Source organism: Enoplosus armatus, chromosome 19, assembly GCF_043641665.1.
Source record: "Enoplosus armatus isolate fEnoArm2 chromosome 19, fEnoArm2.hap1, whole genome shotgun sequence".
Taxonomy (NCBI): Eukaryota; Metazoa; Chordata; class Actinopteri; order Centrarchiformes; family Enoplosidae; genus Enoplosus; species Enoplosus armatus.
Window position 1 is genome coordinate 10696907 of NC_092198.1, and position 21014 is coordinate 10717920.

Below are 21014 nucleotides of genomic sequence, written 5' to 3' on the forward strand. Positions count from 1 at the left end.
GCCGGAGTGGAGAGATGTTATGAAACACTGTTCACTGGGGTGGGTATATACGCTGAGTCAGAGCTATCCTTGGGGGCAACGTCCCATCAGCTTTTGTCTGAACTTGGTGGACACTGTTGTGCTCTGCAGAGCAGCTCTGATGAAGGTGCTAAATCGTTCACTACTTTACTTCTCAGCAGAGTTTTGCTGCTCTTAGCCTACTTTAATACTTTCCAACAATTTAGCTATTCCCTTTGTAGCTTTCCCAATATGTTATTCAGACAGAGCTCCAATTGGCAGAGCAGAAAGATGTGTTATTAACATTCATTACTTTTTATTTTAGTGGAACAGACATTATAGTTTATCCTAAGTGAAAAATTCTGCTGCTGATTGGTGAGAGGCATATAGGACGAGCTGTGCAACGTTGGACTTTTAGACACCCAGTGCAATCATTAAACTCGTATCATTTTAGCCTACAAAATCTAGGGAAGGCTGTGGGATGATCAGATTCCAAAGTGCATCGTTTATTGCACAACATAATGTTTTGCAATATATACAGTGAAATAACCAGCCTTCTGTAGGTTGTCTGAATGCTGTATCCATATCAGCAAGCGCATATGCTGATGATTTCCAGACAATATTGATGTGGTAAAGTTATCCATATGACCAACAGGTGGCGCAAAGACCTCTCTCCCCATGCCAGGCTGAAGTCTTTGGGTTCATTTGAAAACATGCTGGTGTTTCAGTCTCAGGTGTGCACATCAGCCTGGGTATCAGAGACAGATATTAATGCTCAATAGATATAGTTCAATAAATAAATAATAACACAAGGTGGCAGAAGGGCATGGCTAGAATTGGGAAAGACCCTCTGCTGAAGCTTTCAAGCATCTGCTTGCTCTCCAGTGCGCGCGGGTGCACAGACAAGCACCATTGAGGGAATTTGGCTTGCCCACTGCAAGAAATAGCCACCTTAAGGAAACATTTCATCACATAACGCTGTTATGTCTGTCATATGTCACCTTTTTTTCCCCTACTGTCTAAAGCAAGCTTTAGAGGCTGCTAATGGAGTCCTTCGCAGTCATTTCAAGTGTTTTCAGAATTCAATTTAAAATCGTTGCAGAACTTCCCTAAAAACTCTCTCTCTTTTTTTTTTTTTTACCAATAGTGGAATGGCCATGTGAAATTATAGCAATCAATTATTACTTGAATCATTGTGGTTGAAACCCGTAATTTGATGCCACTCCACAGAAAAAGGTTTCCGTTTTTAAGGGGATTTAATTTGAACACGCGAGACAGGCGCCCAGGATGCTCACTTCTTGCAGCGCACGCTCCGCCCTCTCGCCTGTCTCCGGCGCTGCGCTTTAAATAGCAGCTGTTTAAAAGCTCCTCACCATCCTCCTGTCTGCCGTGCAACACTCAGCCCCTTCCCAGCGCCGCAGCCCCCACTCATCCACACGTCTGTTAAATAAAAAGCCCTCACGTCCCACAATGTCGGCCGCCAGCACCGAGACTAGTGCCCCGCTGCCCACCGCCGGCAGCCGCGTCTTCTTCCAACCTGCGACCGCCGTGGGCTGCGTGGGCTCCGGCCCCATCACCGGGGACGACCCGGTCCAGAAGAAACAGGGCAAAGTGACGGTCAAGTACGACAGGAAAGAGCTGCGGAAAAGACTCGTCCTGGAGGAGTGGATCATTGAGCAGCTCAGCGAGTTGTACGACTGTGAGGTGAGTGGAGCGTACGTCTCAATATCAGCTCACCGACACCTTCAAAACCATATGGACATGTAGGGGCACAGGTGGACGACCGATGGCAAGCGAAGCTGCGTAATGACACACGGGGGAACTGGTCCTGATGAATACCTGCTTTATCAATGTATGGCTTGAACACAACCTTTGATCAAATCTAATGTAGCCTAACTCATCGGTGAAGTCTGGCTCTGTTTGACCGTGTTGCTTTGAGTTGCATTATCTGGACCAGCTCGACCTGCGGCTCATCTCATCTGTAGATGCTCCCATCCTCTGTCTTTGTCTAAGGCGTCAGAATAGTGCACCAGTATTCACTGCGAACTCTAACATCCTCCACTAAACAGTCTCGTGTCTTTGGGTTTATTGGTGTCTCTGTCCTCTGCCGCACTGATACCTGCCGGCTTATGACTGAGGCGAGAGAAGCAGCACAAAAGCTGCCTGGTTTAATGATGTGGCTCTTTGCTGAGCTGCTGGACACTCTTGACTTTGACACGATGTATTGTCTCATCCTCTCTGTCGCTGAGAGAGAGAGAGGCGGCATGGTTCAACGAAGTAGAGAATAAGAAGGGGAGCGAGAGAAACCGCACGGTTGCGCCTTTTACGCACCAGTCGATCCATTTTCCGATTATGTTTAAATTGTATATTGAGAAGCTGCACTCTGCAATTGGTTTATCTTTTTATTCCCTGTACCTGGTATTCATTTCTAAATCCGCGAGTCCTCGAGAGCAAAAGGCCTGTTAAACCATAAGAGGGCCATGATAGTGTTTCAGTTTCTCTGGCTGTGTGAAGCGACGCTCTATGCGTCGGAATATATTCCTCTGGCGTTTCTTTTCTGACCTTTTAAACCCTCTTCACCTTTCGAGGGAGGATCTGTCGCCAGACGATATTGACAGCCCAATTATTTTCCGCTCTCACGTTCACAAGTCGCATTCTTTAACATTTAAAGAGAGAGAGAGAGAGAGAGAGAGAGAGAGAGAGAGGAGGGGTACCATGGGGGGTTGTGTGCGTGCAGGTCTACGTGTGTGAGGAGAGAGAGATTCTATAGGCGATGTGTAAGTGCATGTGTGTGTGTGTGTGTGTGTGTGTGTGTGTGTGTGTGTGTGTGTGTGTCCTGCCACAGTATGCTGCCAGAGCCAAATTGGGGGGAGGGGGATGTACTGGGGAAGAGGAAAGAAGGGCAGTGGGTTAAGGATGTGCTGATGCTGTGACTCTCCTCACCAGCCAATCACCTCCCCTCTGGCTCTGACCCCCTTCCTTGCAACAGAGCGTCTGCACAAACACACGCATATGCACACGTACACACCGCAGGCGTACAGTGTGTCTGTCACCTCAGACTCAGCCAATCAGAGATGAAGCAGGCGGTGTGAGCGTGCAGCCACACGTGCGTGCGCACACGCGAAACCTGTCAGACTCCACTGTGAGGGATGTGTTTTATATAAATATGAAGAAGGAGATGTACGTGTGTGAGCGTTGGCGCGTGAGCGTAAGCCATGTGGTTATTCATTTATGCAATATGCTGCATCTCTGGCTATTACTAAGATCGACTGCGGTGTGTGCGCATGTGCAGAGGGGAGACACCTGCACAAATCACAGCAGGACTCTGAATGTCAACATCAAAGCGTTATTGTCTGTCTCAGTAGCTGACAGAGTATTGCAATGCAAATATTTCTTGCCCATACTGAAGGCAAATAGACTGTCTGCATGTGTGCAAAGCCATCACATTTCCTGTGGCTCCGAACTGCTTCCATCTACTAAAACATCACCAAAAGCTGATCTTTTTGGAGCCATCTATAACCCTAAGCTGCTGTGTTTACGTCAGTCATGTTGTTTGCTTGCTTCCCCCTCTCTTTTCAGTCCTGCTGTGGTTCTAGCTCAAGTTGAAAAGAGCTGCATAGCCTGTCTGAGAGCCGACTGGTTTACATTTCAAAGCCGGACGAGCTCTGGGCTGCGTGTCAGTCTGTCGTCAGGTGCGCTTGATCTACAAGTCGTATGATGCTTCCCCCTGCACGGATCGACTGATCTATTTGATGTTTCGATGAGGTGCACCGGCCCAGCGTTGATCTCAGAGAGTCACCTCTCGGTCATGCAACATTTGCCTTTCTCTTCCAACGGATGTCGGCTTGTGATTTGTTTAATGCAAATGCTCAATAGTCAAAAACACTCACAATGGATGCAGACAGATCTTTGTTCAATCTTTTTTCCCCACTATTGTAGCTTTACTGTTGGAAAGAGGCTTCACTCTCTCGTCCTTGACGTCAGTTTAATGATGGCGACTCTGCAGCCCAGATTTCAGTGTAGATATTCCCAGCAGCATGACACCTCCTCATATTATGTCTTTCACACAGCAAATGGGATAATATCACAAGATAATCCCCTGGCTCTCTGGCGTTGTTGCCAGTCTGATATCACGCTGGCTGCTGGAATAAGCTCAGTGTTGACTGGCGGTAGAAGGACATGGAGGCTGGCAGGATTTCAGAGGACGGAAAGTAACGAAAGCAGTACGTCATTATTTTTGACACGTTGTCACTTTGGAGCATTGTTAGGGCTTACTTTCATCTGAGGATCTGCCTGTTCGTCCATGAATAGATAGATGACGGCAGTGTTTGAGCAGGTGGACTTAACTGCTGTACTGATGATGTTTGGTCACACGACTGTAAACAGGAAGTTACACTCCCATCATGGCTGTTAACACCTCCATGTTCAGACTTATTTTTGTGTGTGTGTGTGTGTGTGATAGAGAGAGAGGGAGACTGCTGATTTGGCTGTGGTGCTCTGGCTTATAGGTCAGCCTCTGTATCAGTTTCATAAGAAAACCTGACACTGGAGAACATCACAGAGTGTGTTTGTGTCGGGCTGGTGGTTGTGTGCTGATGCAATGAAAGTAATGGAGTGCAGAAAGGGTTAACTTTTCAATAACAGGTAGGTGAGGATTTCTGTTTCTAATTTCTCCTGTCCAAAATATGTCTCAGGACTCAGGACAAGCGAAGACCTCAAGTATTTTCACACAAAAGTTCACAATACTGTTACAAAAACTGCTTTACTTAGTTTACATTGTGAAAGGGGAAAAATGTGCAAAAAGGAAAAACTTGCTGAAAAGAGATCATTATCAGTTCTCAATAAACAAAATCAGTTCTTGTAACAAAAATCTGTGTGTGCACATATTATTTCTTGCTGAGAGGTAGATGAGAAGATTGATAACACTCTCATGTCTGTGCGGTAAATATGAAGCTATCTAGCAGCTGGTAAGCTAAGTTTAGCATAAGGATTAGCAACAGGGGGAAACAGCTAGCCTGGCTCTGTCTAAAGGTAACAAAGTCCGCCCACCAGCACCTCTAAAGCTCCCTTTATTAACAATTAACACAGTATATCTTGTTTGTTTAATTCGTACAAAAACACAAAGTGCAAAAATTAAATTACAGAGCCAGGCTAGCTATTTCCCTCTGTTTCAAGTCTTTATGCTAAGCTAAGCTAACATCTTCTAGATGTAGTTCCATATTTAGCATAGAGACATTTTCATCTAACTTTGCATGAAAGCGAAGAAGCGCGTTTCCCAAAATGACAAAGGGTTTCTTTAACCTTGAAACAAACAACAGATTTACTTACTGTCTTTCATTAAAATGCTTTGGTCCAACATTGGTTTTAATTTGCCTTGAGCCTCTTTCTCTCTCTCTGGCCATTTGGATAACAGAAGGTGAGTTCTGTCAGAGATGGATTCCCCTCTGCTCTCCTGGGATATGTTGACTCTGTTTATAGGACAGAGAGGAGCGAACAGAGGGGGTGGGTGACATAAAGAGCGAGAGAGAAGGACGAGAACCCAAGTGCTTAATACAGTGGAGGCCTGGATTACACCATCTTATTCTCTCCTTGTCATTTCCTGCTATGTTGTTGGCTGACAAAGTCATTGCTCACAACTGCATTGCCCTATAAATAATGTGTTGCAGTGTTTTCTCCTTCCAACACTTCCCTTTACAGTCATTACTTCACCTCACTGGTTATGTTTTGGTCCACCAATTATACTTCAGAGTGATAATCATCATAAATAAATAAAAACCCAGTTTTGCTGCTATGCATCACCGATGTAAAATAACAGTGAATCAACCCATATCTAGATTAGGGCAGTTTATTTTCATTATTCATCAATTTGGTGATTATTTTCTTGATTAATTTTGGCTTGGTCTAAAAAATGTAAGTTGCCTATATAAATTAGATAAAGTTTAAGGGGATAATAATAATAGCTTACATTTATATAGCGCCTTTCAGGGAACCCAAGGACGCTTTACATTAGAAAACAGACAAAAAACACATATGAGCCAAATAACACATGGAAAAATGGATGATGGTAGCAGTGATTGTCGGGGTTAGCAGAGTTAATGTCATCAAGTTGCCCATATTGTCCAACCAACAGTCCAAAATAATTCAAAGATGTTCGGTTTATTATCACAAAAGACAAAAGAAAAGCAGAAAATCCTCACATTTGAGAAGCTGGAACCAAATAATGAATTTTCAACAAATACGAAAAACCATTAACCCTCACACTCATCCAGTAGCCCACTCTGAGAGACTGGGCCAGACTGTATTAATGCTGAGGTCAAGTCTAGGTAATTAAAAGGCAGAATGTGTCAGCACGGTGGTGAGTCCGTCCGTCGAGAGCACATCAACACAATCGATGAAGGCTGTTGAGAAAAAGGGCCTTTACTCGGTGTGTGTGAGAGAGAGAATAACAGAGCGACAGAGATTGACAGAGTGGTATATCTGTTGCAGGCTTGCAGACTCTGCACTTCTATGTGTGTGTGTTGTTGTCGGGGTGCATGCTGCAGAAGAAGGGGAGAGAGACACTGTAATGCCCTACTTTTTCATGGCTCAGCGTCAATAGAGCCCCACTCAATGAAGCTTATTCATGTGAACAAGCACAGACACTGCCGACATACAGCGCTCTCTGCCTTCGGGCCGTGTGTGTGTTTATGTCTGTGTGTGTGTGTGAGTTTGTATGGATGTGTGTAATAGGCCCGACATGCTTTTTTGGGTTGATGATATTCTGCTGCTGTTTGGCAGATTTGGGGTGGCGAGCGGCCATGGGTACTTTTCCATGAATGGATGAGCATGAGCCCTTGTACTCAATTGTAACACACACACACACACACACACACACACACACACACGCACACACAGGTCAGTGTACATATTCGGACCAAATGGAGCAAGGGGAACTAGGAGATGGAGCATCTTCCCGTGGATAATACTAACTCTTCTGTCTGCTGCTCTCTTTCTCTCTGGATAATCTTCACAATATGGGGGTTGATATGAGGGCTGTCTCAAGGCGGTGTGTGTGTGTGTGTGTGTGTGTGTGTGTGTGTGTGTGTGTGCGTGTGCGCCATGGACAAAGGAATCTGGTTTCTGTTACTGACCTCTCTTTCCCCTGGCATCAACACTGACTTCTAGGTGGGAATAAATGAAGATCTTCATCTCTCTCTGTCTGTATCACTATCCCCTCCTCCCCCCTCCCCTTGCTTTTCCTGTGACCTTGTCAATAACATTTGCCTTTGCTCGCCCTTCATGGTTTCCTTGCTGGGAAGGAGAATCACGTATCATGTGAACCTCATAGGGGGTAGCAGAGGAGGAGTAAACAGTGCAATTCAAGCCAAGTCATTAGCGACGCTCAATAGGTTTATGCAAGGGATAAACACACACGTACTGACACACAAAGACAGAGGCATTGTCTTATCATTAAGGTTACTGGATTTACTGTCCGTACACACACTGTAGACATACAGGTTTAAGCAGACAATATTTTATGATCTAGATTACTGATATTCTGCAGGTACATAAGAGGTGTCTTCATTACTTTCCTCTTTTCAGCCCATTTAAATTGCATCCATCACTTCTGACAGTTGATGGATGTGATTCAATTCAGAAATCAATTGAAAACATCTCACTCTGACTGATGACAGGAAGTGGGCTAAGCTCAATTACCTCATTATTTTTAGGTCTTGGTCCATTTCACACCAATTTGTACAAAAGAAGACAGGAGCGCGGGGGAAAGAGCAGTGAGAGAAGTGTGGGAATTTAACAGAAAAAGAGGAAGAAAAATACATGTGCGCGTTATAAACTTGGCCACCATTCATTCACTTATTACAGCCAGGCTGACAGATCCACGTATTGGGAGATTTAGCCAGTCAATTGGATGGTTTGTTTCAACGAGTGACCCTGATGTGTTTATAGATCAGGCGGGGTAAGGTCATTGTTGTGTCTGTTATCTGTGCTTGTGAAGCCAGACATTTATCTCTCTGCTGTTTCAATTACACAGACAAAAATAGGTACTCGCTTAGCGTCCGAGCACGCGTTGACACATTTCATGTGGCACCTGCAGACGCATGGATCTGCTGCTAAACAAATCAGAGGTGTTGACAAGACTGCCTTTTAGCGGGCAGATAGCCACCAGCTGTTGAAACAGTTATAAACACACCCGCAGCGGAAAGGTGTCAAATGTCTTATCTCTAAAGCAAAAATGCGCGCAAAGGTCACAATGTGTTTGTTCCCCTTTCTGTCATCTCTCTACAAGCTTCATCCTGCTGTCATTCTCTACACTCTTCCTCCTCTCTCTCGTCTCAACTTCTTGACCCACAGGGACACCCACCTACATGTATTTCTATCCTCCCCCGCCTCCTACTCTCTGTGATTTTCCCTTGAGCATCTTGCTCCGCTGCCATCCCGGTGGCTTTCACATACAGGCAGATTAGCCATTTTCTGTCTGCAGCTGACACTGTTAATCACATGCGCCTTCCAAATGTACAAGAAAAGTTGAATTGCTACATCGATAACACAGCGCTGACATATGTCATTACCCCAAAAATGTAATAAAATCCAAACATGTGCCTGATAAGTAATCAACCAGGAAGGAAAGAATGTATCAGAAAAAAAACAAAGATGAAGGCTGATGTTGGCCTACGTCTTTCCCTTATCTCCCTGTCCTTTGTGGTTTCCCACTCTATTAACCCTGTATGCTGTGTTCATGGGCTTAGCTGTGATACTATAATGCTGCCATGGGGGTTTTGGATGTTCCTACCAAACCCGGGGAGGCATATCAGTAATAAAGATGGATAGGGTGAAAAATAATAACATCTGGAAAGATCACAGTGTCTGCAGGTTATTAACTTGAATTATAGGGCTTGCAAATATAGCCCCTCGAGTCATAAGTCATAGTAGTGCAAGAAAAAATACATTAAAATGGCAAGGGCAACTGACAATCATAGTGGAGTGACATGCATTCCATTTTAATAATTTAAATTGTTTTCAACGTGGACCACTAGTTTCAATTTATATTTGTTCGGTAAATTACTCTTCAGACTTCAGCTGCAAAGCAATTAAAGACTGATAGAATAAAGGGAGAACCAGATGCAAATTGTGCAACCAGAGTTGCAAAAATGGAAAGTCGATGCTGAGTGTGGAAAGGAAGAGATGTTGACTTTTCACACTCACACACTGACTTTCTTGTCTTCCTATGACATCTCCTCCCATCCCAAGATGATCCCAGTTCATCACTGGTTTCATTGTCAGCAGGCCGACACAATTTATAAACTGGCCGTGCGCTAACACTGACTCACTCTCTATGGCTGGCACTGCGGAAAAGATGCAAAACACTGACGCCGTTCACAAGTCTCTGTGAGAGGCAGACCGAGAGAGAGAGAGAGAGAGAAGAGGAGATGAGGAAACGACGGAAGATTATTGTTTTGACTTTCAAAGTCAGTTGGGTGTGTTGATGTGGGTGTGTAGTTGTTTGCCTACCTTTGCATGTGCTGAATGACTCTGCACATTCGACAGTGATGGATCAAATCAGTAAGCAGGCACTCTTATCTATTAAATGTGAAAAATAACATATAGTTTAAGTTGCTGCTACATCACTGCTTATAGTCTGTCTTCGCAACAAAGGCTTTTCTAATTGACTCTGAATTTGAATAAATCCATTTGACTGGCTGATTGCCTGCTTATGACCCTGGTGCTATTGACGTCCAGTTTGGCTTGAGGCTTTGCTTTGCAGAGGTCCGAATGGGCCCCAGCTGTCAATACATTATCCTCAGGGAGTAAATGTGTGCCTGGTAAATACAGTAAAATGAACCATGCAGCCCCCCAAACCACAAAACCATGAAATGGAGTCACAAGACAGATGCTGACACTGTCATGGTTGAATCCATAACCATACTTTGTCTGGGCTTTAAATCAGGATTTTAACTAAAGGAGGATGAGATGATTTCAAGCATTTTGACCTCATATAGCAATAACACAGCACGTGTACGTCAGCAGCTGCTGTTAGGGACTGCAGCTGCTGCAAGCCACTTTACCCTACACACAGAGCTTTAAGAAAGAATTGTTCAAGGTGGATATGAGATGCCAAATAGGAAGCCTCTTGTCACATCTACTGTTTATGTGTATGAAGCTGCTCCTGGGTCTGGGAGAGTGCTGTCACTCTATATCACAATGTTAACAGAGTAAACAGAGTTACTGTGGTTCTGATCATGTATGGTACATGAAATCCAACTCTTACTGTAAATCAAGAACTACGCCAGAGGTATCTATGGTGGGACTGCCGTTAACCCCTTGCAGTCCTAGCCCTAGCTTAAGTCTGAATTTGTGGCTTTCTCCCCAGACCTTTCTTATCCAGATGATATGTGAGCAACGGCTTCAAGAATGTTGTTATTTTCTTAATAAAAAAACTGTGACAACGATTTGTGCACTATATCAAACTGTGGTGTTGTACTTGTGAGTTCTTTGATTGAAGTTGTGAAGGAAAATGACATCAGGCTACAGTCCTATTGTGGAGAACCAACTATCACGATGGGGGGGTGAATGAATAATTAAGACATTTACATCGCAATTAGCTTCCAAAATTCAGAATGCAGAATCATGGTTATTTTTAACTGGAATTCTCCTTTGAGGATTAATTCCTCATCCCAACCCTCTTTTTCTAGCAGCTCCCCTCTCTGCTATACAATGTCCTCTAGAGTACCGCTGAATCAGCGTGGGAAAGAGCTTTTGCTGCAGCAGCTAACTTTATCCGGTGAAGTCACATCATCTGTGCTGTATGGTTTCAGCAAATTGCATCGCTGGAGGGGGAAGAGGGAGGTGCTCGAAGGTGGAGGAGGGAGGAAGGGAGGGGAAAAGAGCTGTAGAAACACTTCCTTCTGCCATTGCTTCTGTTGTTACTGTTCCAAGTATTTTTTTGTTTTTCTATACTTTCTGAAACATGGAAACCTTCATGGTTTTCTGGCATGCTCTCTTCCTCTACTTTATAATTTCTCTCAGTTCTCCTGTGCACTGTCGCCTGCCTTTGTCCTCTTGTTCACCTTGATCCTCAGGGCCTCTCAGCTGCCATCCTCACCCTCCACTCGTTGGTGTGCAGTAGCTTCTCTCTCTCTCTCTCCCTCATCTCACACGGTCTCACAAGATGAATTCATCCCACCTTGAGCTCCTCCTCGCTTTGATGTGACACAGCATGGCAGCGTAGAGAGAGGAAGAAAGCTGAGCTGTGAGGTTTTACTGTTGCACAATCCTCCTCTTCCTTCCCCTCTGCCTCATCATCACAGTGACCCACTTATCTGTGCACTCCCCATCTCCCTGCATATCATTTGCTGCTCTTATGTATTCTAATTACTGCTCTCATACATACCTCTCTTAATTTCTTTTCACTTCTCTTTTTTCGCCTCTCATCTCTGCATAGTCCCTAATTTAAGCAACCTTTATTTCATTTGTTCGTTTGACTTATTAAATCTTTCCTTCCTCTGCTTCTTTTTCTCCTTTGTGCCCTACTCTTTAATGACTTTTCCTTGTTTACATTTTAGCATCTCTTTACTATCAAAATTAACTTTCATTTCTTCCTGTCCTACCTTCTTTCTTTGCCAATTCTGTCTGTTTTTTCATTTTCTCTCTCTAATCTTTATCCCTTGCACGCAGAGCTGCGATTAAAGAAGCGTGGGTGTTATTATCTTATTTACCGGATAACTTCTCTTTGAAACCAGATCAGACTGTGTGTGTGCGTGTGCTCAATATTATCTAAGTTATGTGGGAGATCTGTCAATGTCAGCCACATTCTGGGTGTATTACAGAGACACTCAGTTTCAATATAGCACTACAGACAGAGACTGAATGTTCCTGTGCTCTTTGCACCACTGGAACATAACCACACTGTCTCTGTCTGTCTCTCACTTACACACACGCACATAACACACACACACACACTCACACACAAAATGACAACCTACGTCTCCGTTTTCAACATCTGCACCTGGCAGCTGCAGTGATTGTCCACACAAAATCTTTTAGCTACAATAGCACCCTACTTGGCAACTGCCTGGGCCGCAGTGATGCTACAGTGCTGAAATAGCATAGTTTCTCGCTTCATAATGCGGTCTTCAAACTCCATATTTTCAATCTAGCTTGATTAACAAATAGCCATAGAGAGCAAAAAGTTTCATTCTTGCGAAGCGAGGTTTCGTGTGACTGAAGGGGGTAGCCGACCGAGCACCTTATTTTGTCTTTCTGCTAGAATAGCATTGAGCCATTTTCTCCTCATTATCAGCTAGTTCACCAGCCAGCCAGAAATTCTGTTATAATAGAACTGTAATACAGAAAAGGCTTTCTACAAGTCCTTCTAACATTTTTTGCACTGATAACATTCGAATCTGAGTTAAAACTGAATGGAGGTGAAGGAAAAAAGGAAACATGGCAATTTGATTAACTTTGCTGTAGAGCTATGCTATTTTTTGTCGTGTTGTGAGCTATTTCTTTGATGAGCTTCTTGCAGTATAACTAGAGAGGCTAGCAAGGCTAATGAAAACCAGCCAACAGACGCCTTCAGATGCCGCCGTCGGCCTCGTGGCCTTTGCTTGCCGTTCATACCGGTGTGTTGAGAGTCTTTCCTCAAACAGACTTTATTTCTGAGGTGAAACAAGGTTCTACTATATTATTTCAAGCACAAGTTAGCATCTATCTACCCTGCCATTATCTAATCATTAACTGTAGGTTGGACTTCTGTGCATGGCATACTTAAAATAAAACTTTTTTTTAAATATTCAACCTACCTATTACCATTCTTTATAACTGGCCTTAGCAGAGGCCCTTTAGCAATTATCTCTTCAGGAAGTCTTAGGTGTACAATACAACTGGTAGTTCTACTTCATGTAAGTAGGCTATGAATAGGAATAATCATGAATCACTTGGCCAAGTGAAGTGATTCCCTGTCGTAAGTCAGTTTGACTCTTTGTTGGTGGAGAGTGTTTGAATAGAGTCTGAATAGAGTTTGCGGTGAGTCACAGGGTCGGGCCGCTTACATTAGCTTTGATTCACCTCATCACAGGCGAACCAGACTGAAAACGCTGCCGGCTGCTTAGCTGTCGGTGAAAACAAGTCTGACACACATGCACACACTTTCTCTGAACCCGACAAACACACTGGCTGTGCTGTTTCGCTCTCTGTTTCTCTCTCAATCTCTCTCTCTTTAGCCTGCTGGCTCTCACACATAGTCAACTCAAAGTTGCCTTCATTACAACAAACACTCCGCTCCTTGTTATCTCTCTCGCACACACTATCCTTTAAGATACACACTAACTCTTTTCCTGTTTCCATCACTGTGTCCTTCTTCTGCATATGCAAACACACAAATTTGGCCACATCTGCAACACATCCGGCTTCTGTTCTTCTCTAATACATGCAGGCACACACAACTTCTTATTCCTGCCCAATTTCGCACTATATACACATTGTAAACACTAATACATACACACAGACACTAATGTTGCCAGTGCCTTATTTTGGAACACAAGAGATCACACCTTTTCACAAACATAATGCAAATGATATGCACAGAGAGATGACAATAACAACAAGCAAAATTGATTTTCTATGAATGTTTCTTAATTTTTTCCAAACTGGTTGCCAACACATGCCTACAATTTTTCATTTTTTTCCCTCCTGCAAATAGCCTCGTCATTTCCATGACGCGTTACATTGTGGTTTAACAGTATAATATTATATATAATATAATCTGCATTTTTAAGTATATGTCCTTTGTTGTTTGTCATGTGAATGTCCTACATACTCAAAACACAGGCCAAATTTATGTTGTTAGTCTTTTGTACATTTGTATGCTGTCTAGTTTGTGTTTATGTTGTTTCTGCTGCTTGGGATCATATTAAAGAAACAACAAAGACATCTCCTGTTGTTACACATGGTGTAGCTCTATCTCCATTAAAATATATTTTTAGGATGAGGTTCTGTATGAGTTGTTTGAATGCCTTTTCAACCTCTTATCGGCACAAAATTAGATCTTATTTTGGCATTGTTTTGAATTCCTGTGAGTGAGTGTGTGTGTCTTGCCTGTCCATTTCTGTCTCATGGCATTGTGCGCTGTCATTTTGTCACCCTTCCACTGCTGGCAAGATGGAAAATTATTTTCCCCGAGGGTTGTGGGTGTGACCTCAACTATTTTAGGCTCTCAATCACCGGCAGGACAACAACAAGTTCCATGTTTTTCTGCATGGTAAGAGTGTGAGTGTGTACGAGTGTTTCCATTCTTGTCATTGCATGCAGTATATTTAACACACTAAGGTACTTTCTCACAAGCTCCACAGAGAGACAAAGCCCTGTGGTGAGCGTTTCTCTGCAGAAGATTGATGGTGGCAAAGATTTTTGTGTGTGTGTGAAGATTTGCATGTCGTTGCCGATGGCCTGCAGTCATGCTTCACACACAGGCCATACTCGCCCTAGTCATCACCAATCACAGTGACAGAGGGTGACGGACTGCCTGCTGACAAGTGGAATAGCCAGACACACTCACACACACAGCAGTCAGACTGAGTGATAACCACTAACAATAAGATAGATAGATTGATAGATTTAGATATCAGTATCACTGTTACTCATTCTAATTAACTTTATTATTATTGATCTCTATTATTAGGTTAAAGCGTCTCTCTGTAGCCTATAGAAACCAGCAGACCACAGTATGCAAGCAGGACACCACTTACTGTTGTTTTTTTAATACATCTCATCTCTTGTATTTGGCATTCTTGACCGAGGCCATGATCCCTGTGCTCTGCTCACATTTCAGAACTCGCCGGTAGCTGCTGTCAGGTGTAAGAAAGTTGACCTTTCAAGAAGGAGCAGCTGTTTTTTATGATTCATTCTCAAAATTCTAGTTTGGATCCTTAATGGGTTTCATCTGTCCTAAGGGCATGAAACTTGTTCAACCTCATCTGTCAACCTTTTGGGAACTAATTAAAGAATAGTGATGCTTGACAGTTTTGAGTTTTTCCAATAAGACACCGAAATGGTGGGGGATTTTCTCAACCTATGCTGCTTTACAAGAGAGCAGTAGCTAGCCTAGCCTAATGCAGTCACTGCAGCTAGACTTTCACCTCTTTTTGTTCTTAATTAAAAATAGCACATTTCTGTGGCATAATTACAACATTGTATATGGCACAACAGAGGTACAAAAAGTCAAAGATTATGGTCTTAAGTACTTACATAGTTACTGTCACAAAAACGAATAATATGAGATATTTTTAATGGCAACAGCATTATGTTCATCATTTTTTCCCCCCTTTGTGCCTCCCTTTCGCTCTCCATCCGTTTATCTCTCTCCTCCTCAGTTTGAAATAACTCGTCTCTCCTCTGATGTTTTTGCATTTGCATATAACCTCAGTCCTCTGGTTCCACAGTGTACACACTTCAATACTAATAGATGGCAGGCTTTGATATGTTCTGCCACATTCCCTCGCTTCTCCGTCTTTCTTTTCTGTTTCCTTTATGGGGGGGGGGGGGGTTCAGAGCGAGACCCTCTCGCTAAGACACGGAGAGAGATTTCAGAGAAAGAGGTCGAAGGGGCCGCTTGTCTGTAGAGAGACTGAAATACTTAAAATGCTGGTTGTGTAAATGCCTCTTAACGGCTCAGGAATAAGGATGAAGGTGGGGTGGCCTTGTGTGCAAGAGTGTGTATGAGTGTCAAGTATGTGTGAACAAATGCAAATGAGATTTGTGCAAGCCAGGTATGAGTGTCACTGATGTCAAGTGGAATGTTTGACTGTGTAAACTACAGACATGCGGTTAGGTCTCTGTGTTTATTGCTTACCTGAATGTACATTACTGTTGTTATCCTTACGGTTAATGATTTAAAAACTTCTGTTGCACTACGTAAAGTAATGATTGTAGCATCCTGGGTAACGGGAACCAGGAATCATGCTCCTATGTCATGTTACACAGTAGTTATTATCATTTGGGACAGTTAGTCACCACCATGCGTCAAAAAAAGGTATTAAATCTGTGAGTCTTGTTCGCTGCCAAACAATGGTGTTCAATCTAAAATAGCACTTCCTGACGAGAACTTCGATATTGGACAATTCTACAAAACCCCTGAATACACTCAGCATCAATGTTTTTCCAATCCTGACGTGTTTGTAATTGTTTGCTCTTGCTTGTGACAGATATTGCGTATGGGAAATAAACTATGGTTTAGGTTAGGCAACTAAAACACTTGGTTAAGGTTAGAAAAAGATTGTGGTTATAGTTAATAAAAAGGCAAACATAATTGCAGGTCTGCAATGGGATGCAAACTGCGGTCCTCTGCATGAAAGTCCTATTTGCTACATGCCTACTCACCTCCCTGACCTCCACACCCTCACTTTCCACCTCACTACAAAAGGGCAACCTACTGCCTGCATTGACAATGAACGTTGCCATTGGATGTAAATAGTGAGGTATGGAATCATAGTGATTCTGGGGTGGGATAGCAGCAGTAGAGTCCATTTTGCTGCACTCATGCAGAATGCTGCTAGTGAGCAGTTATTGGTAAAGGCCACCACTTGGATGAAGAAGCTGCACTCGGACATAGTTTCTTTGGCTTTCATTCCCAGAAGGGAAAGTTTGGAAGATACATCATGTGGTAGCTGGGAGGGAAGGGTTGATCCTCCCTGCATGCCTCTTTTGCACAAGCCTTGTGGTGAAATAGAATGAAGTAGGGGAACACAGGACCTTTTGAAGTGGTGTTGAGCAGAATACAGCCTCCAACCACCAAGCCACTAAACGGCCCAGCCCTGGCAGTGCGGCATAGCACAATGACATTTCCATATGATGTCTGCTCCTAATACGCAAATATACATTCAGGCTCTTTGGAGCTTGGAGTGCAGAGATGAGGAAGCCGTGTTTTGAATACAAACTTGGATTTATACTGAGAAGTAAAACAAAGGAACTGAAGGGGAGAGAAAGTGTGTAATCGTCAAAAAAAAAGAAGAATGTAAAAACATGACAATAATAATAATATGTATCAGTGTGTTGTTTTCCATTTTAATTTCCTGTTTACCTCCTGTTTCAGCAGCTCACTAACTAGAGTGCTTTTGTTTTCCAGGAGGAAGAGATGCCAGAGGTAGAGATAGACATAGATGACCTGTTGGAAGTCAACAGTGATGACGAGCGAGCCAGCAAACTGCAGGTATACCCCTGTGACTGTGTGTCCGTCTTTGCACCTACACATCTATTTTTAGCAAACCCTGTTGTAGTATACTGCACATGGATCAATGTATAGGTAACAGCATACTTCAGTCGACTGTGGAGATGTTAGCTGTAGCTAGCTAGCAACATGTGACAACGCCTCTGACTGATCTCAGAACTCACCAGGAACTCCAGTTCTTTATATTATTATATGTACGTTTATAAAGTAGATTTGTGAAGCCTCAGTTTGATATAATTGTGTTGTATGCACATTTTGCTTTTTGTTGTCTGAACACACTTTCTAGATGAGATGAAGCAAAATCATCGCTTGATGATGATGTTGTCAGACTTGTCACATGACTGCTTTGCATGCTGGTCTGCTGAGTCTTTGTCAGTGGAGAAACTGGCATCGCTGCCTTTTCTGCTGTATGTTGGATTTCTCCCTGAATGATTCTTAATGCCGGTGCATTCAAAGACACGCTTGTTGTTTGATTCTGGCAGTCTGATTCCAAAGCCTGATGCTCAGCAATGATGATTTACACAATCAACAGTTTCAACCATTCAGTTTGAGCCTACTGATGTTAAAGTGACATCATGTTGTTGATTACATTTGGACAGTTACTCACACAAACAAAAGCCATACACCAACCACTGACAAAACAGACAGGATGTCAAGTTGTACATTTTATCTTTGTGAATAAAACATGAAAAGTCCAAGAGCTGCAGTGATTAAAAGACGATGTCTGAAAACATCTAATCCCTCAACAACTCACACAGTTTTCCCTTTTTACACAGGAATCATTAACAGACTGCTACAAACCAACAGAGGTGAGTATGTTTAGTGTGTCTCACAACTATCCATACAATAAAGTGTTCAATATCAATGACCTTTTTAAAAAAAAAAAATACTTCTAATTCTTATTGACACAGTGGTGTCTGCTGTGTGTTTCTGCACCTTTCTGTCTTTGCTGCTGTGACGTGTAAATTTCCCCGCTGTGGGATTAATAAAAAGTCTAAGTCTAAGTCTAGCTTGTGTGACGATGGACATTATTGATGCTCGCATGCACTGTTCGATTTGCGGTGCATGGAGCACTGTCTGGTGACACTCACACACACACATTCATTTTCTCTTTCCACTGTCATCCCAATATATATACGACGAAGGGTTAAAAGGACCCGAAGTGCACACAAAAGAGTAAAATAATGTGTACGCACACGCTAAATTTGTTTACTATAAGGGATGATTATGGTTAGTATGTGTGTGTGTTTGTGTGTGTGTAGAGGTGTTAAGTGTTTGAGTTTGGGTGAGGTAGGGTTAAGCTATTTTGGTGATTAAGAGATAGTACAGACCAATCACATTACCTCTAGATACGGCCTGAACTCCCCATCTGTTATCTGTGAGTGTATGTGTGTGTGGCATTAGGTCAGCCTGTGACAACCACTACAAGGTCACTGGTATCCAAAGCTACATAAGTGTCCAACCAGGCTGATAGCCGCTGATACGTGTCACACATACACACACACACACACACACACACACACACACACACACACACAAACACATTGTAATCCCTTGAGAATGGAGTAGCACAGATGCCATTTTGAACACAATCCCACAAAGAAGGCATCAGCTGGGGATAAACTGTGAAAGACAGAAGTAATGGAGAGAAAAGGTGAATGCGACAAAAGGTAGGGAGTGATGGAGGGAGGATGAAAGAAAGAATGAGAGCTCTGTTAGAAAAAAGGTACACTGGGAAAATAACAGGACGTGAAGGGAAGGAAGGAAGCGATAGAAGCTATTATAAAGAGAGAGGAAGAGAGGGATGCAGAGGAAAAGACAGCTAGAGGGAGAAAGACAGGCAGGAGTACAGGGGAGAGAGGTACAGAGGGAGCTAGAGGAGGGGGAGGCATCAGTAATTAGGTCATGTGCAGTGTCACCCCTGGTATAATGAGGGGATTTATCCTCCAACATATTCTCCATCACAGTCACACTATCATGGACCTCTATACCTCTTGCTTAAACCCGAGATGTGGATTCTCTTTGTCCTCCTTCCTCACTGACTTTTCATGATCCAGTAGTTCATTATTGTCATTTAAAGGGAAACACCACCTTAATTGGAGTTTGTTCCACCTTGTTTATTTTCCATCCCTTTAGTGTTACTTCTGACTGTTCTTTTCTTCATGCTGCATTAGATGTCAATATTAGACCATAAAACACTATGCTGCTATCTTTTAATGTACGTGTCTTTTTCTTTTTTTTTCTCGTAAAGCAATAGTTTGACATTATGGTTAATACACATTCAAAACCAAGAGCCGGCTTAGCTTAGCATAAAGAGTGGAAACAACAAGGGATTGACTCATATAACATGTTAGTTAGTGAGCTTAAGAGGTGTTGGTAGGTGGACAGAGCCAGGCTAGCGGTTTCCCTGTGTTTCCAGTCTTTATGCTAAGCTAAGCTAACTGCCTGCTAGTTGTAACTTTATATATACTGCAGAGACATGAGAGTGGTATCAATCTTCTTGTCTAACTCTCGGCAAGAAAGCTACTAAGCATATTTCCCAAAATTCTTTAGAAATGAATATTTTACCAATGATTTATGTTCTTTACAGTTATGTAGGACCCATTTACTGTCAATCCCATACCACAAACAATAGCAGGACACCTCTGTCTGCTTTAGTTTGCGAAATCAAACAGAAATTGAAGCTTGGTTGCAGACAACTGAAGATTTTGGACTTGTTCTTTGCTGGGAGTATTTGATAATCTGATTAGATAACTTTATTGCACGTCCAATCGTCAAGAAAATACTTCTTTCTTTTACCTGTATGTGTTCTTGTCTGTCTATGTATGTGTGTGTGTGTGTGTGTGTGTGTGTGTGTGTGTGTGTGTTTGTGCATCTGTCTGTCTAACTCTCTCTCTTCTCTTGTCTCCCTGCAGGACTTTGTCCGTGAGTTGCTGGGCAGGATAAGGGGAATGAGAAAACTCAGTGCGCCAACTAAAAAGGGCCTATAATGGCTGTAATGTCAACCATCAACCACTATGTCGTCTCAGTTCCACCTACTTAACCCACTCAACATGGACTGTCAATCACAAAGAATAACTTATCTAAACATAACAGCATTAGTAACTATTCTGCAACCTGCAAACATGCACCACAAACTCCATGCATATAGCACTCATTCATTTCGCAATCACATAGAATAACCATTGTATTATAATATTTGACTGTTGAAAGGTACTTAAGCAAAACAGAGCCAACATGGCTCAATAGCATACAGCCACAATGAAATGTCAAGCCCTGGAACGTGCCAGAACTGCAACTGTGCTTTAACACGAATACCACCTAATTCCACATTTCAGAGCCATGTTACAAGCTGACGCTGTAATCCCAACAGCCATACTGACTCAAACACCAACAAATCTCAAAAAGGGAGGTAGTAGATACATGTTTGTACTGCAGTAGGTGTGAAATTAGCTGTAGCACTATGTAAACACAGTGCTTCATGATTTTGTCATTTTTTTACTGAGGTGTTTTGCTGTTACTTCTTTTCAAAAATGTACTGTATGTTGCCATTTATTGTTCATGTGATTGAAATGTGGTCTTCAACAGTTTTTTTTTTGTCCTACTTTAAAGTCGTCCTCCTTATTCTTACTTGCTTGCAAATATAAGGGAACTCAGTAGTTTTATGTTAAGCACAAGGCGTTAATTCATCAATTCTGTCCTGTGATATGTAAACTCTGGTAAGAGTGGGGACATTTTAGCGAACAAGGCTAAAATAGTGTGAAGATTTCTGCTTTTTTTTTCTCACCGTACACTTTCC

General features: G+C 42.7%; 1 protein-coding gene across 1 annotated transcript; it reads left to right on the plus strand.

The window, feature by feature from the left end:
- The first annotated feature begins 1467 nt into the window (after positions 1-1467).
- Positions 1468-20205, plus strand: ppp1r14c (protein phosphatase 1, regulatory (inhibitor) subunit 14C). The gene is made up of 4 exons (XM_070926253.1): positions 1468-1701; positions 17114-17197; positions 17992-18024; positions 20131-20205. Exons 1-4 carry the CDS (start codon positions 1468-1470, stop codon positions 20203-20205), a joined length of 426 nt encoding a protein of 141 aa, XP_070782354.1.
- Positions 20206-21014: the final 809 nt, after the last annotated feature.

Excerpts from the sequence above, each read along its gene's own strand:
- ppp1r14c (XM_070926253.1), top strand. The coding sequence starts at position 1,468 with ATGTCGGCCGCCAGCACCGAGACTAGTGCCCCGCTGCCCACCGCCGGC. Across the intron at positions 17,198-17,991 it reads AGCGAGCCAGCAAACTGCAG|GAATCATTAACAGACTGCTA; the intron begins GTATACCCCTGT and ends CTTTTTACACAG. Across the intron at positions 18,025-20,130 it reads ACTGCTACAAACCAACAGAG|GACTTTGTCCGTGAGTTGCT; the intron begins GTGAGTATGTTT and ends GTCTCCCTGCAG.